Consider the following 17681-nt stretch of genomic DNA (forward strand, 5'->3'; position numbering starts at 1 on the left):
CCAGCAAGACCTTTCTCAGATGGGGCTTGGACAAAAACAGTAGATGCAGTCGATGGTACCATGGACAAATCAGTGGTAGCTCCACATGATCGCACCAAGGGGTATTGGAATGCAGCATTGGAGTAGTTCCCATACGCAGCACGTCTCTGATACACAGAGGGCCTGTTGAAAGCTCCATCGCAGCCTTGATGGGAAGCACTAGATTGAAGGAGCTGCCCAGCTACCTTCTGCATGACGGTAGGTTGTTGAGCTTGATCAACCATGGCGACTTTCCCTGCAGAGTCCCATACACAATCAGTCAAAAAAGATACATAAATTTGTAAACACACAACAGTACACACACTGAATGAGATCAAACAACGTATAAAGAGAGAAAAAAAATAGTTCACATGCTCAATTTAGTGAAACAAAACTCAAGATATCCTTTGATAAAGTGATGGTCAGATAAACATAAGAAGTAATGCTTGCGCAATCCATAATAAGAAAAAAGGTAAAAAAAAAAACTGAATCAGAGAACTCAGGATAAAGACATAAAAACAAAGCATACAATATGATGAAAAAAGAAAAAGCAGGACATATAACACAACACCATGTATGTGTGTGTCTATATATGTGTCAATAATTCAACGAAAAATGAATTCATCCATTAAAAGAAACAGCATAATTGCCTACAAAGGGAGTAAATCAACAAGTTGACACGAAGTTCTGAAGCACAACCAACTTTGATACCAAGCACAAAACCGGAGGTTCTATTATAGAATAAATAAATAATAACCAAACCACCTTCGAATCAGTAACTAAAAATAGATCTAAATTGTTACAAATCACTGTCACTACTCAAACCACAAACTAACTAATAAATCAACTAACCATTTATATAATAATCAATCTAAAAATTGAATATATAAGAATCAAAACATAGTATTATTTTTAATATCAATATCAAATGAATCTAAGAATGACAAACAGTTCTAGATCTACAGATACTTAAGATCAATACCCCATAAAAATAAATAAAAAATAAAAATAATTCATTAAACTAAACTTCGACAATCGAACAGTTACAAACAGATCTAACGAATCAAACGACAATAATTACTAAAGACATTTCAAGCGGAAAACGAAAGCAGTTACAAATCTTAAGCAGAATCGAGTCAAAGCAAGAAGTGAAGATCTGAAGAAATCAGGCGTTAGAGATCACCTGGAGAGGCGATAGATTGAGCGGCTGTCAGTGGTCTCCGCCTTTCGCTTTGGTTTCAAAGGAAAGGCGTGAGAGAGAGATAGTAGTAGCTCTTTGTGTTTTGCGGACGTCGGCGTGCTTTGAAATGAGCAAAAGTCTCCTTTTTATTGGCTCTATTGGGAGGGTTTTGATTCTTGTGCTCGGCGGCCTACGTGCTGATCTTGAGGTTTCGGCATACAACTTCGTTTATTACCGTAGATCTAGTTGACATTCATCATAGTCAAAACACTAAACGGCACCGCTGCGTTGTATTTTCTTTATTTATTTTATTTGTTATGGGTTTGAATAGTAGCCGCCCACCGACCCACGTGGCTGACCTAGTACTTAGGCGTTGCTTGATTTGTCAATTTCCGTCCAAAAAGGAAAGTGAGTTGTCAACTATGGGGCTAGGCTGGGCTGGGCCAAGTAAAGCCCATTAGTATTGAGCCTCTTCTAGCCCAATAAATTTTGTTGGAGATCAAGTTATAAAGCAAAAGTCTCCTTGTGCTTGAAAGTTATGTGTCCAAAAATTTCAAAAACTATTTATTGTAAATAGATACCACGCAAGAATTGAACCAAAACACAAGATTTTACGTAGCTTGTTTTATGTGAATCTGTTTGGATTGTTAATAATTATTCAATACAAACAATTATCGTACTCCTCCAGCAATTTGGGCTTTGGAGTCGGCCCAAGTTTCTCCTTTTCTAGTAAAGATCCTGCCCAACTCAGCTGATCCAATAATAATAAGGTCAGTCATGGCCCATTGGTAATTCAGCTTTCAACTTCCAATGGAAATTAGAAAAAATGGAGATGCGGGGGATCGAACCCGGTGCCTCTCGCATGCAAAGCGAGCGCTCTACCATTTGAGCTACATCCCCGTTGATTGACTTCTGTGGGTTATTTTATTTTATTAAGTATTGGCCATGTACAAGAACACCTCTTCTTTTATCATTGTGGTGCGGCTGTGATTAGAAACGCGGCTTGGCCCAGCCAGTTGAACTGATTTAACCGTGACCCAGAGCCTTCACCATGTTAGGTTACAAATTTTCCTATTCCTTTAAAACCCTAGAAATTAGGACATCAATCCATGAATAATTGAAAGCTAGAATGTTAGAGCTTTTGAAAAGGAATGGTCGATGAGTGGAATGGTGGCAACGGCATCAATTTCTAGTAAGTGAATCGACCAAAAATCATAGAACAATGTCATCGGAAAAGCCCTTATAGTCGGCGATTGGGGAGGCAAACGGGAGAGGTGTGAGATGGGTTTTGGTCCGGAGGTTGAGGGGAGTGTTTTCATGGTGATGGGAAGTATTGTCGTCGCCCAAAAAATGCCCTATTTGCCGATACTGACAGTGGTGTTTGGGGTGTTTTTGTAAGATTTCAAATTTATAGGAATTTACAGTAATTTTCAGGGATATTTTTATTAGATTTCATACTTTTAGACATTGGTTTGACCTGCCGGTCAAACTGGTTAAACTGCTCAACTCGGGACCCGGTGGCCTGGCCGGGTTACTGCACGGAGCGGATTTCTAATCACCCCTTCAGCTTGAAAGCAAGTGCGTACCTTTGCTTACTACTCAACAGTTTTCACAGCTTTGTGTTGCCAGTCTGACCCAATGATGCATTAATTTGTGACAAGAAAATTTCTGTCTTTGTATAAGAAACTCAAAAATCGATCTTCTTGTTCTCAAATATAACCCTCTATACGCCTGTTGCTCAGTAAATTCTTGGTGCTTTGGCCACCAGTCACCATCAACGTCCCATCTATGTTCCAAAAGCTTGCCTGTTTTCACTGCATTTTTCCTGGATTCTCTAGCATAAATGAAATAAAATCATGTCCATTTCACCCTGGATATTCGGGATTTGCCTATTCCTGATCTGGGAATAGCTATGGAAGATGTTAAATTGAAGAAAGCAACAATATTCTTAGAGACATGGATCTCGAAGACTAGAACCCTCGTCCATATTGTTTAATTTCAGGCTTCAATTTAAGCTAAATTTTCTTTCTTTTATTATTTAGTTCTTTATTCTTTAATATTATTTCTCTTATCTTTCTCTTCTGCTAGCTAACCCTTTCAAGCTAGTTGCTGTCTGCTTTGTAGAGACTGCATTCACTGTCCCTTTTGGAGTTTTTTATGCTTCTGAAAGAAAAGCGATATGTTTGCCTTATCTATTCGCCATTCATTTAATGCTCCCCCATTTCTTCTTGTTTGTGAATCAAGGTAGCCAAGCCAGGCCAATTTTTGCAGGTATCCCATTTACTCTTTTCCATGGATTTATGGGCACGTTTAAAAGTGTGTGAGAGGTGAAAAAGGGTAAACATTGTTGGTAAATTGTAGAAATTAAAAGTCTGAAAAGAGAATGGGATGGGGGTTTGAATATGGAATCGAATATGACAGTTTTGGTAGAGAAATTTCTTACAGAAAGCAATAATTGTAGGACCCGATTACTGACTTTCTGGGTTCCTTATGATGACAGATTTAGAACTACGGAGCTGATTGGACCATCTAGGTTGAGGGCCATCTGAACAGTCCTTTACTGATGAAGAAAGCTAGCTAACTGGGCCACAAACACAGCCACTGGCCAACGAGATAGCACAAATTAAACTCCTTAATTAAAATTTTAAAGCTTTGAAAAGGATAAGAAAGCAACAGCTTATTAGATTTGTCGACTGATTAATTAAACATAGGAAAAGATATTGATTTAACATTACTGAGTCTATTCTACCCAAAATATACATTTATTTCCCTATTCTAAAAATTATATTCTGTTTTATTCAATTATTTAAAACTATTCAACTAAACACCCCCTCCCCCACCCTCTCTAAAAAAAAAATTTAGAAATTGACAAAAACACCTACATCTATCCATATTTGCTTGATTCCAGTCAGTACCATCGAAAGCTGAAAGGTAACCGGAATCTAGTATAATGGCACACTACTGGTTGGATCTGGTCAGTAGTACGTTGATCTAGTCTTTTCTAGCCAGATCCATCATGGATCGACCAGAAAATGCTAGATCTATGATTGTAGCTAGTCTTTGTTGACCATCAACGATGACTATATTTTTTACCTTCGTTGATGACCAAACACGGCTAGATCTGACATTTTCTAGCTAGATCCACGGTGGATCTGGCTAAAAAATATCATATCGATACGTGACCGATCAGATTCAGCTGATTATGTACCGATACGACGACTCCGACCATCCTCTAGCGATGGTGGCTGACTATTGATATTTAATAGATAGGTGAGGGTGTTTTTATTAATTTTTAATATTTTATTACAAGAATGATAGGAAATTAACAAACCTAAAGAGATGTTATTGTTAATTTTCAAATCATACTTTGTAATACCTATCAAACTCTTACTTTTTGAAAAATCTCATCTAAAATAGTAAAACAAACACATCCAATTGTTTGGCTCCGTATATGCATCATGCATGAACCTTGGAACTGATGGAGTGACGTTGAGTGGACGAGATGTGAGTATTTCCAAACACACAGATTAAGATAAGCTCGGCCCTTCGCTTTCAACCTGTGAGCAATTGCAGAAATTGAGCAATTCATGTTTATGAACAGTGACGTAAGGTTAGCAAATGAACAGTGAGTTCCAATCATATGAAAAAGGACGAAAAAAAGTAAAAAACTGAATCAGAGAACTCAGGACAAAGACATAAAAACAAAGCATACAATATGATGATAAAAAAAAGCAGGACATATAACACAACACCATGTATGTGTGTGTCTATATATGTGTCAATAATTGAACGAAAAGTGAATTCATCCATTAAAAGAAACAGCATAATTGCCTACAAAGGGAGTAAATCAACAAGTTGACACGAAGTTCTGAAGCACAACCAACTTCAATACCAAGCACAAAACCGTAGGTTCTATGATAGAATAAATAAATAATAACCAAACCACCTTCAAATCGGTAACTAAAAATAGATCTAAATCGTTACAAATGACTGTCACTACTCAAACCACCCACTAACTAATAAATCAACTAACCATTTCCCTAATAATCAATCTAAAAATTGAATATATACGAATCAAAACATAGTATTATTTTTAATATCAATATCAAATGAATCTAAGAATGACAAACAGTTCTAGATCTACAGATATTTAAGATCAATACCCCATAAAAATAAATAAAAAATAAAAATAATTCATTAAACTAAACTTCGACAATCGAACAGTTACAAACAGATCTAACGAATCAAACGACAATAATTACTAACGACGTTTCAAGCGGAAAACGAAAGCAGTTACAAATCTGAAGTAGAATCGAGTCAAAGCAAAAAGTGAAGATCTGAAGAAATCAGGCGTTAGAGATCACCTGGAGAGGCGATTGATTGAGCGGCTGTCAGTGGTCTCCGCCTTTCGCTTTGGTTTCAAAGGAAAGGCGTGAGAGAGAGATATTAGTAGCTCTTTGTGTTTTGCGGACGACGGCGTGCTTTGAAATGAGCAAAAGTCTCCTTTTTATTGGCTCTATTGGGAGGGTTTTGATTCTTGTGCTCGGCGGCCTACGTGCTGATCTTGAGGTTTCGGCATACAACTTCGTTTATTACCGTAGATCTAGTTGACATTCATCATAGTCAAAACACTAAACGGCACCGCTGCGTTGTATTTTCTTTATTTATTTTATTTGTTATGGGTTTGAATAGTAGCCGCCCACCGACCCACGTGGCTGACCTAGTACTTAGGCGTTGCTTGATTTGTCAATTTCCGTCCAAAAAGGAAAGTGAGTTGTCAACTATGGGGCTAGGCTGGGCTGGGCCAAGTAAAGCCCATTAGTATTGAGCCTCTTCTAGCCCAATAAATTTTGTTGGAGATCAAGTTATAAAGCAAAAGTCTCCTTGTGCTTGAAAGTTATGTGTCCAAAAATTTCAAAAACTATTTATTGTAAATAGATACCACGCAAGAATTGAACCAAAACACAAGATTTTACGTAGCTTGTTTTATGTGAATCTGTTTGGATTGTTAATAATTATTCAATACAAACAATTATCGTACTCCTCCGGCAATTTGGGCTTTGGAGTCGGCCCAAGTTTCCCCTTTTCTAGCAAATATCCTGCCCAACTCAGCTGATCCAATAATAATAAGGTCAGTCATGGCCCATTGGTAATTCAGCTTTCAACTTCCAATGGAAATTAGAAAAAATGGAGATGCGGGGGATCGAACCCGGTGCCTCTCGCATGCAAAGCGAGCGCTCTACCATTTGAGCTACATCCCCGTTGATTGACTTCTGTGGGTTATTTTATTTTATTAAGTATTGGCCATGTACAAGAAAACCTCTTGTTTTATGATTGTGTGGTGTGGCTGTGATTAGAAACCGGCTTGGCCCAGCCGGTTGAACTGGTTTAACCGTGACCCAGAGTCTTCACCATGTTAGGTTACAAATTTTTCTATTCCTTCAAAATCCTACAAATTAGGACATCAATCCGTAAATAATTGAAGGCTAGAATGTTAGAGCTTTTCAAGATGAATGGTCGGTGAGTTGAATGGTGGCAACGGCATTGATTTCTGGTGAGTGAATCGACCAAAAATCGTAGAATACTGTCATCGGAAAAGCCTCTGTCGTTGGCAATTGGGGAGGTGTGAGATGGGTTTTGGTCAGGAGGTTGAGGGGGGTGTTTTCATGGTGATGGGAAGTGTTGTCGTAGCCCAAAAAATGCCCTATTTGTCGATGCCGACGGTGGTGTTTGGAGTGTTTTTGCAAGATTTCAAATTTATAAGAACTTACAGCAATTTTTAAGGATATTTTTATTAGATTTCACACCTTTAGACATTGGTTTGACCCGCCGGTCAAACCGGTTAAACTGCTCAACTCGGGCCGATGGCCTGGCCAGGTTACTGCATGGATCGGATTTCTAATAACCCCTTCAGCTTGAAAGCAAGTGCGTACCTTTGTCTTACTACTCAACAGTTTTCACAGCTTTGTGTTGCCAGTCTGACACAATGATGCATAATTTGTGACAAGAAAATTTCTGTCTTTGTATAAGAAACTCAAAAATCGATCTTCTTGTTCTCAAATATAACCGTCTATACGCCTGTTGCTCAGTAAATTCTTGGTGCTTTGGCCACCAGTCACCATCAACTTCCCATCTATGTTCCAAAAGCTTGCCTGTTTTCACTGCATTTTTCCTGGATTCTCTAGCATAAATGAAATAAAAGCATGTCCATTTCACCCTGGATATTCGGGATTTGCCTATTCCTGATCTGGGAATAGCTATGGAAGATGTTAAATTGAAGAAAGCAACAATATTCTTAGAGACATGGATCTCGAAGACTAGAACCCTCGTCCATATTGTTTAATTTCAGGCTTCAATTTAAGCTAAATTTTCTTTCTTTTATTATTTAGTTCTTTATTCTTTAATATTATTTCTCTTATCTTTCTCTTCTGCTAGCTAACCCTTTCAAGCTAGTTGCTGTCTGCTTTGTAGAGACTGCATTCACTGTCCCTTTTGGAGTTTTTTATGCTTCTGAAAGAAAAGCGATATGTTTGCCTTATCTATTCGCCATTCATTTAATGCTCCCCCATTTCTTCTTGTTTGTGAATCAAGGTAGCCAAGCCAGGCCAATTTTTGCAGGTATCCCATTTACTCTTTTCCATGGATTTATGGGCACGTTTAAAAGTGTGTGAGAGGTGAAAAAGGGTAAACATTGTTGGTAAATTGTAGAAATTAAAAGTCTGAAAAGAGAATGGGATGGGGGTTTGAATATGGAATCGAATATGACAGTTTTGGCAGAGAAATTTCTTACAGAAAGCAATAATTGTAGGACCCGATTACTGACTTTCTGGGTTCCTTATGATGACAGATTTAGAACTACGGAGCTGATTGGACCATCTAGGTTGAGGACCATCTGAACAGTCCTTTATTGATGAAGAAAGCTAGCTAACTGGGCCACAAATACGGCCACTGGCCAACGAGATAGCACAAATTAAACTCCTCAATTAAAATTTTAAGGCTTTGAAAAGTATAAGAAAGCAACAGCTTATTAGATTTGTCGACTGATTAATTAAACATAGGAAAAGTTATTGATTTAACATTATGAGTTATAATCCCAGTTAAAGCAAGCCACTAAGGTACTAGAAAGTCTAGTGTGTTTGTTTTAGTATTTTTGCATTATCCTATCCCTATCCTATTCAAAATACATATTTGTTTCCTTATTCTGAAAATTATATTATATTTTATTCAATTATTTTAAACCTCCTAGGTTTGTTAATTTAACTAAATCCCCCCCCCCTCTCTCCCCCAAAAAAAGTTTAGAAATTGACAAAAACACCTCCACCCATCCACATTTGCTTGATTCCGGCCACCACCGCCGAAAGCTGGAAGGTGACCAGAATCTAGTATAATGACGCATTACCGGCTAGATCGGTGATCTGGCCGATAGTGCACCGATCTAGCCTTTTCCAGCCAGATCCATCGTGGATCTGATCAAAAAATGCTAGATCTATGACAAAATCTTTGGCTGTAGCTAGTTGTCAATAACAGCCAAAATATGGTCGTCATTGATCATCAACGATGGCCATATCTTTGGTCATCGTTGATGACCAAACGTGGTTAGATCTAGCCTTTTCCAGCCAGCTAGAAAAGGCCATATCCAACGGTGGTGGCCGGTTACTGGTATTTAATGGATAGATGGGATTGTTTTTATTAATTTTTAATGTTTTATTACAGGGGTGATAGTAAATTAACAAACGTAAGAAAATGTTTTTGTTAATTTTTAAATCTTACTTCGTAGTAACCATCAAACTCTTATTTTTTCAAAAATCTTATCCAAAATAATAAAACAAACACGTTGTGTTTGGCTCCGTATATGCATGAACCTTGGAACTGATGGAGCGATGTTGAGTGGACGAGATGTGAGTATTTCCAAACACACAGATTAAGATAAGCTCGGCCCTTCGCTTTCAACCTGTGAGCAATTCATGTTTATGAACAGTGACGTAAGGTTAGCAAATGAACAGTGAGTTCCAATCATATATATATATATATATATATATATATGCTAGGCTAATCCTTTCCGCCCTGTTGCATTCGATGTAGCTCATCTGTCACCCTCACATGCATCGTTTTATCAGGTTATAATCTCACCCTTTAATAAATTTATTGGTTGCTCTTTAAGCTTAAGTCTCATCTTCTCCTACCTTCCCCAATCACTTTCAGAGTCTTAATTTTTAGTAATCCGTAGCATCTGAATCAAGCAAATGTTGCTATCACTGTTTTTAACTAAGAAAAAATTTCTCCCTTCCGAGAGAGACTGCTCTATCACGGTTGCATTAGAAACGACAAAGGTCAGGAATTCCAATAATGGTGCTTACTTCTATGTGCTGAACTCTGAATAGTGCAACTTGCAAGCTTGATTATGAAAGAGTAGTACAAATTTCATTCTCTAAGTTTGATTTATTTTTGAAGGACTAATTACTGCGTTTTGTGATGTGCTAATATCTATGACATGGTGGTAATGGCGGTGGCATATATATATATATATATATATATATATATCGAAGTTAATCTCTTAATGGCTAAACATAGTTTAATAAAAATAACCTCACAATGTTCTTGGAAATTCTCTTCCTCATGTATATATCTAATTAATCTTTAGACACATAAATTTATGAATCTAAACAAAATAATTTTGTTTGATGTAGATTATAAGATTTTATTTTCTTTGACATGTTCGTATATTTAGTAATTAACCTTTACATTGAAATTAGGAGGACAAATATTGCTGACCTAACCACTTGGTTTGTAGCCAGATGACAAGACCTTAGGTTACTCAGAGATCTTGTGTTCAAATCCCATCAAGTGGACACATATCACATTTGTGATTGACTTGACTCATTGAATTTGTAGGGTGTTAAATGAACCTCAAGAATTAGTTACATGGCTTATTGGACTTATAGGATATTCAATGAATCCCGGTGATTAATTGAGATACGTACAAGCTGACCCGGACATTCGGGTCTCAAAAAAAAAAAAATTTAATAAATAAAATATATATATATATTGCTGACCTAAAAGTACATTGAAATTATAAAGAGTAGCCTTGACTTTCTTTTTCTTTTAATTTTTTTTTTTTTATAGGGCTATTGTGATAGTTTAGGTGAAGGAAAAAAAACAATTTGGAAAGAAACAACAGAGATTTGATTTAGCCTTTATGGGAGTTCCAATTTGGGAGGCAGAATGGTTTGGGAACACCAAAACAACTCTTGAACATGGAGACTCGAAAGGCTCAAGCTCAATTCCCAAACACACACTCGTGCAATCTTGGAAACAATTAATATAATATATTTGGTAAAGACTCAAAAATCAAATTAAGTTATGGGCATATGGGCTATATATGGTCAAAAGAAATTAAAGACTCCTTCATAAATAACTTATGAATTATAATAATACTACTACAAAACCCTTGACTTTGCATTGATAGAGCAATTAATTCTTCTTAAAAATGGGAATTGCAAAGACTTTATTAGCTCCTCTTCGTTTACCACAAATAGAGACATTATTTAATAGAAACAAATGAAATATAAATCAATTTGGATTAATTAATTAATTAATTGTTTATTATTTAATTGACTTGTGTTCACATAAGGACTTGAAGTTCGAGATGAAATCTCATAATGTTGGTACATTCAATTGTGCCTAACCCCAAGTTCTTTGCACATAGAAAGAGTAAACGATTTTTTCCCACCCAAGGTTTGCCTTAATGACACTTTCCCACCCAAAAAGTTTCAAAATACCACTTTTCCACCCAAAGTTTATATTTTGTTAATACCCAAAACATATTTCACTTTCTTAGCTGGCATTCGGCGAGTTACAAAGAGCTTGGTTAATAAGGATTTTGTAGAGTGGAGGCCGATAGATCGAATGGTAGTGATCGATTGAATATTCGCCGTCGAAATCAGCTAAAAACAGGATACCCTACCTTTGCAGTGGCCGACAATCAGCGAGAAATCAAATGCTGAAGTGAGAGAGGTTTTATAGAGAGGAGAACAGAGGTTTAGTGGTGACAAAGAGAATTTTCGCTACCGAGATCGACTTTGAACAGTAACAGAATATTAACTTTGGGTTGAAAGGTGATATTTTAAAACTTTTTGAGTGGGATGTGTCATTAAGGCAAACCTTGGGTGGGAAAAAAAATCGTTTACTCCACATAGAAAATATGAATCATGCATTTGGAGATATGAATAATTGTTATCTTCATAATATCTTTGTTACTAATTACTATGTTAATTTCAAATCCCCTATGAATAATTTTCCTTTGTTTATTGGTAAGTGGCTTTGAGCCTATAAGTTAATTTCTAATTTAATTGAAATTAAGTGTACTCCCTCAATAAATGGGTTTATATTTGGTCAACAAAAGCCCTCACAATGTAGTTATTATGGTTTGATAAAAACTAAAAGATTGTTTCCACTAGGAGAATTTTATATTCTCATCACCAACAAAATTCAAATTAATTAATGTCATATGTGTAACTACCACATGACTACTAAAATATTAGTTTCTTAATTGTTTAATTAATAAGAACTAATATTTGTTTTTCAAATTTCTTTTAATGAAGCTAAATTCTCTATATTTTAAGTTTTTTTTTTTAAAAAAAAAAAATAGGGGTGAGTCGTGAGCATGGGTAGCAAGTAGAATCGGAACCGAAATCTGCCCAGAACCAGCCTTCACAGGGTCGATTTTTCTTGCATATGCAGGAACTAGAACCAACTTGGAATCTGAAATGGTAACCGAGGTGGAGTACTCGGTATGGCCTTGTCTTGGAATCGAAACTAGTTGAGGTAAGACAATGACTGAACACCATCAACCAAAAAAAAAAAAATCAATTAATATTACGCATTCACAATTATTAAACGTATTATATTACTCTTTCAATTATTAAAATCTCTCTTACATTATCAAAACTCCACGACCTTAATAAAGTAACTGTTTAATATTAAATGGATCCCATGAAAAAAATATCCCATTTTTGTTCTTCGATCATGTACATGTATAATTCTTCAGCTGTGACTGAGACTGCTGAGCATTATAACTTGAACTTTGTCCCATTCTCTTTGCCCCTTAATTGTTCAAAATACTCCACCTGAATCTCCTCCTGCACCTTCTGATTCAAGAGGGGTCCCCTCTCCTCTCTCTCTCTCTCTGCAAATGCCATTACTTGGAATACTCTAGCTGCTAGTATCAGAAAATTACTAACTTAAACAAAAGTTTAATTCTTATCAACAACAGTTTTAAATCCATATTAACAAGAAGCTACAGTTATGGAACTTCTGTCTAATGTCTATCGCTGTCTTTGCCTTGCTTGAAATGGCCAACTATTGCACTTATAAGTATTTTGGTTTTGTCAACTTATTCATTGGGAGTGGTACACAATCTATTTAGTTTCACTTTAAAGGTATTCACTACTAAATCGCAGAGATCACAACACATCTGACAAAATTTATTTTAATATTCATGCATATCACACGTACTTTAATTAAATGTGATTATATTTCTAGTAGTGGAAATATTTTTTGTGGACATTGTATATTATGTGAGCCGGAAAAGATTTTATTAAATTATGATTTCAATAATTCTTTTCCTAAAAGAAGATTATGATTCTAAGAATTATTTTCTTATAAGGAGTCTAGGATCTCAATAATCCTTTCTAACACAGGCTTTGAATTATTGTGTTTTATCTCTTATTGTATGAGTTAATTCTAGAATGTTGTTCCACGTTGAGATCTGGACATGTTTGAGCTGTTGCTGCAGAAATAATTCGTCATTGTTAAAATTTGAGAGGAGCTCAAGTGCGACCTAGTGATCCGTGGAGGAGAAGCTAGACTATAAAGATTTGAGGTTCAACTAAAGAGCGAAGATTGAAGTGTTGTCTAAACAGGGAGTTTTTATAATTGATATTTATTCTTGTCTTTGTAATTGAACATATAATTATTTCATAATGAGTTAGTTTTTTCTAGAATTGGTCTCATGGATGTAAGCATGTTACTGAACCATGTAAAATTGAGTTATGCGTTTTATTTTATATTATGGATGGTTTATATATTTAATCATTAATTTATCAACTCATTAAATATAACATGAATAAATAATTTTAATTCCACGTCAGCTTTAATCAACATGATAAAGGTTCAAAACTTCCATTTCGTTTTCAAGGGGTTTCATGTCTTGCACGCGGCAAAGCTTTTGTTTATGCCGACAGAATACAACCACTGTTTCTACTATTAATATTTTAGTGTTTAATTCCAGTTCCACGTGTCGACTTCATGTTAATACTGGAACCTTCTCAGGTACTTATAATTAAACAGCGATAAATTTACTCCCTGTCAAAAAAAATACCACCTTAGTTAATTTGTACGCACAATTAACTTCACTTAAAAAGGCAAATGTGAACGTCATTGTCCTGCTACAGACATTGATTTATCATGTAATTAATGAGTTAAGCAAGCCACATTCTTATGATAATATAATATTTTCTTGTTTTTTCGAAGTATTTTGGAGTTATCTCATGGAGAAGAACTAAATAAACTTGTTTAATTTATATAACTCTTTGCTTATTGCTGTCATTTGATTACTAAAGTCTAAATGATGTGACATAACATTAATATCAATTCATAAGAATGTGTTCTTCTTTTAGCGAGTTCTTATGTTGTTGGGGTAAGATTTTTCCCATTAAATTTTTTATGGCTGTTGACTGAATTTTCCAAGCTAAGAAGATGAGAGAGTGATGGAAGAAACAGAAGGTGCACTGCAGGGAGTGCATGAATATGGAACATTGAACTCGCACACCAAAGCAAATGCTGGAAGAGGCTAAGCTTTGAAAATACTTATGTTGCTTCAAGCAAAGTATTATTAATAGATATTTAAATATAATATTAAAAATTATATACAATTACAGAATGTTCCTCTCTCTCTCTCTTTCTCTATGTGGTGCATTGTAATGCAACAATCTCTTGGGAGACAACCTGCAAGTCTAATCTCTGACTTTCTTTTTGGCTTTTACTCCTTTCTTTATCATCTTCTTTAAATCCTATTAAATTTTCTTCCCCCTTGTTTGCAGAGGTAATTTCTTGACTTTCCTCTCCATTTTGTTTTACCATTTTCAACTTTAGTTAATTTACTCCTCATAATATCACACCCTCTCTTTCTCTTTCTCCCACCATCAAACAACTTCATGTTTTTGTGTATATATATATATATATATATTCATATATGTACTCAGAAAGTGCCAAAACTTCTGTGTAGTACCTAGCTCTTCTTCTCTAACTTGATAGCTTCGTATCTTTCTCATAATTTGATTATAATGACAGATCCTTACTCTAATCTCTTCACTACTGGTTCATGGTTCAACTTCAAGCCTCTTCACCCTCACTACTCTCCTCCAACTTACTCAAATTTAAACAACTCAACTACTTTCACTACTCAATCTGAAAACTATTCACTACTTTTCCCTTCTCCTCCTTCACCTCCACTCAAAGAAGCACTTCCTCTAATCAACTGTTTAAGCCCTAGGAGACAAGAAGAAGAACATGAATCATCAACAAGTACAGCAGAAGAGGACAAGAACTTGAACAAAGAAGATTCTGGTGAAACTGTTACTGTTGCCCTACACATAGGCCTGCCAAACCCTAGTAATTCTGGTTTGGGGTCTAAATTCAGAAGACTCTCACCATCTTCAGATGTGATGGACAAAAGAGGAGTTATGAGTTTGGAAAATTTCAACAACGCTGAGTACTGGATTCCAACTCCATCTCAGATTCTCATCGGTCCTACACAATTTTCATGTCCTGTTTGCAGTAAAAGCTTTAACAGATACAACAATCTGCAGGTATGCCCCGTTTTCCACTAAAATGACCCATAAATTCCTCTCTTTTTTTATTTTCTTCAAGATTATTGCTACTAGCATGATTCAGTTCGCATTTTCTTTTGCTTTTTTGTTTCCTCTTGAAGTTATAGAATTTTTGCATGTTTCTTTCTTGGCTTGAGATTTGCATCATGAGCATGACTATCTGGTGCAAAGTACTGAAACTTTGCTCGTGCTTTGTAACTTGAAAGATTGTGTTTCACCTAGTTTTGATGGTCAAGGAAAGACTGATAAGGTTTAAAGTGCTTCCAGGGTTTTCAAAGATGAATTCACCAAAGTAACTTACAATCTGCACACTCAACTATAGAAAAAAAAACATGTTGAACAGTGAAACTTGTGCAGCTCCATTTCTCGAGTCTGTTAAAAGAAAGCCCTGGATTCAGTGATGTGTTTCTGCGTGAGGAAGAGACAATTTTTATCTGACACTTCAGGCTGTAAAAATTTATTCGGCCAAAGACATTCAACATTCATTTCAATTAGATTCCCACACAGATCTTTCTTAGCATTTTCAACAAAAGAGCCCAGCTTTATTTTCCTCACACTACCAAACGTGTCATAATGTTCTTGAGACATGGGATTGCAAAAGCACAGCTTTTATTTTTATTTTTTTAACACCAGAAGTTCTACTAGTACTTCATTATTCATGATTCTAAGACATAAGTTCTTTGATAAATTTCTAAAAATAAAGCTCGTTAATAACAGTTAAAAAGGCTAAAAAATGAATGTTTATACTACTCTGTGAGTGACATCTTTGTGTGCCTGAACAAGATCTCGACTCAGGAGTCTGAATAAACCATTTTATTTATAGTAGTACTTCCTTCTTTTTCTGTCTGTCTTATCAAGTTTTTGATTTTGGATCACCTGGCAGATGCATATGTGGGGACATGGATCTCAGTACAGAAAAGGACCTGACTCTTTAAGAGGAACTCAACCAACAGCGATGTTGAGACTCCCTTGCTATTGCTGTGTACAAGGATGCAAACACAACATCGATCACCCAAAAGCAAGGCCGCTCAAAGATTTCAGAACTCTCCAAACTCACTACAAGAGAAAGCATGGAATCAAACCCTTCACTTGTAGAAAATGTGGCAAACCATTTGCAGTGAAGGGTGATTGGCGAACCCATGAGAAGAATTGTGGCAAGATTTGGTATTGTATTTGTGGCTCGGATTTTAAGCACAAGAGGTCTTTGAAAGACCACATTAAGGCCTTTGGTCATGGCCATGAAGCTTTGAATGTTGACAACTTTGAAGAAGAAGATGAACCTGCTTCTGAAATTGAACATGATGGCGATCCCTCAATGTGATGGATTGATCAAACTCCCAGTTAGTTCAGTTTGGTGATCAATTTTTCTTTCGTGTGAAACCTCAAATATTGTTCCCTCTAGGGCTCATGTAAATTAATTCATAAATGTTTGAGGATGGTAGTGAAGTGCAAAGTTTTGTAAAGGAGTGTGTAAGCCTCTGGATTTTATGATTTGAATGTACTTCTGCTTTCTAATTAAAAGAATGTTTCTATAGTTTAAATATAAATATTTTCAATTTAAGTATGCATATTATTCATGACAATGGAATTTATGTAATAACTTTACTTGAATTTCATCTCATCAATTTTAATTTATTTAATTTATATTATTAATTTCAAGTCTTCCACCTATATTATAATATCGGTGTGTATGAATTAGTTTATACCAAGAGTTTTTACATATTATATATATGTTGACAATATCTCATGTTTATTTTATACTATTATTTATTTGTAATTTCAATTTTACACGTCTAAATATGTTGGTAGTACTTTGATCTCTTATAGAGGAAAAATCATGTTAGTGTAGAATATTTAATTAGACATGCAGAATTTTTTTTTTTTTTTTGTAACCAAAGATGTCCGAGTTAGCTTATGCACACTTCAATTAATCATGTTGGGAGATTAGCGCAGTAACTCACCGCCACGACCTCTCACTTAAATCACGAATGTTCAGATTGAGAATTGAACTTGAGATCATGTGTCTATCCGCAATTCGCCCTAACCATCTAAGGCAACCCACAGATGGGACATGCAACCTATCGTTCATAAATAATTTATAAATGTTGCAACTGATAGAAGGAAGAATAAAATTGTGAGCTTGTATACTTATGTATACATAAGTATGGTCGAGTAATAGGAGCAGAAAGCAAGAAGAAATGGAAAATAAAAAAGAGTAATACTAACCTTACAACGAGGCATACAAAGAGTCAAATCCAACCCTTAAAAGAAGGGCAAAAGAGAGAGAGAAAGAGGCAATCATGAATTTCAAGGGCTGAATTTAACTCTTTGTATGTCTCTTTGTAAGGTTAGTATTACTCGATAAAAAATGGATTGCAAGAACTTAGCTGGAACTAGCTATATGGGCAAGATTGACGTGTATTACTAGTTGTAGATTTTGATGCCAAAGGAATTAGTATGCACTCTGCTTATAAATATGGACAATAATAATGTCTGTCATATGATATTTAATTACCAAACAGTAACGCTAATTCGCCAATTAACAGGGAATTTATCTATGAGTTAATTTTTTCGAGTTTTTAAACTCTTATATT

The 17681-nt window shown here is 35.6% G+C and overlaps 1 protein-coding gene and 2 non-coding genes across 3 annotated transcripts; 1 reads left to right on the forward strand and 2 right to left on the reverse strand.

Moving 5' to 3' along the window:
• Nucleotides 1-2025: 2025 nt before the first annotated feature.
• TRNAA-UGC lies at nt 2026-2098 on the reverse strand. Its single transcript has one exon. It is a non-coding gene; the product is annotated as a tRNA-Ala (tRNA).
• Nucleotides 2099-6386: 4288 nt separating this feature from the next.
• Nucleotides 6387-6459, reverse strand: TRNAA-UGC. Its single transcript has one exon. It is a non-coding gene; the product is annotated as a tRNA-Ala (tRNA).
• A 7938-nt stretch (nt 6460-14397) lies between these two features.
• On the forward strand, nt 14398-16482 carry LOC116116191 (zinc finger protein WIP2-like). The gene is made up of 2 exons (XM_031402291.1): nt 14398-15066; nt 15971-16482. The coding sequence occupies exons 1-2, from the start codon at nt 14542-14544 to the stop codon at nt 16406-16408; spliced, it is 963 nt and encodes a 320-aa protein (XP_031258151.1). The 5' UTR covers nt 14398-14541; the 3' UTR covers nt 16409-16482.
• Nucleotides 16483-17681: the final 1199 nt, after the last annotated feature.

The sequence above is a fragment of the Pistacia vera genome, unplaced genomic scaffold, assembly GCF_008641045.1.
Source record: "Pistacia vera cultivar Batoury unplaced genomic scaffold, PisVer_v2 Contig764, whole genome shotgun sequence".
Taxonomy (NCBI): Eukaryota; Viridiplantae; Streptophyta; class Magnoliopsida; order Sapindales; family Anacardiaceae; genus Pistacia; species Pistacia vera.

Excerpts from the sequence above, each read along its gene's own strand:
- LOC116116191 (XM_031402291.1), top strand. The coding sequence starts at position 14,542 with ATGACAGATCCTTACTCTAATCTCTTCACTACTGGTTCATGGTTCAAC. Across the intron at positions 15,067-15,970 it reads ACAGATACAACAATCTGCAG|ATGCATATGTGGGGACATGG; the intron begins GTATGCCCCGTT and ends ATCACCTGGCAG.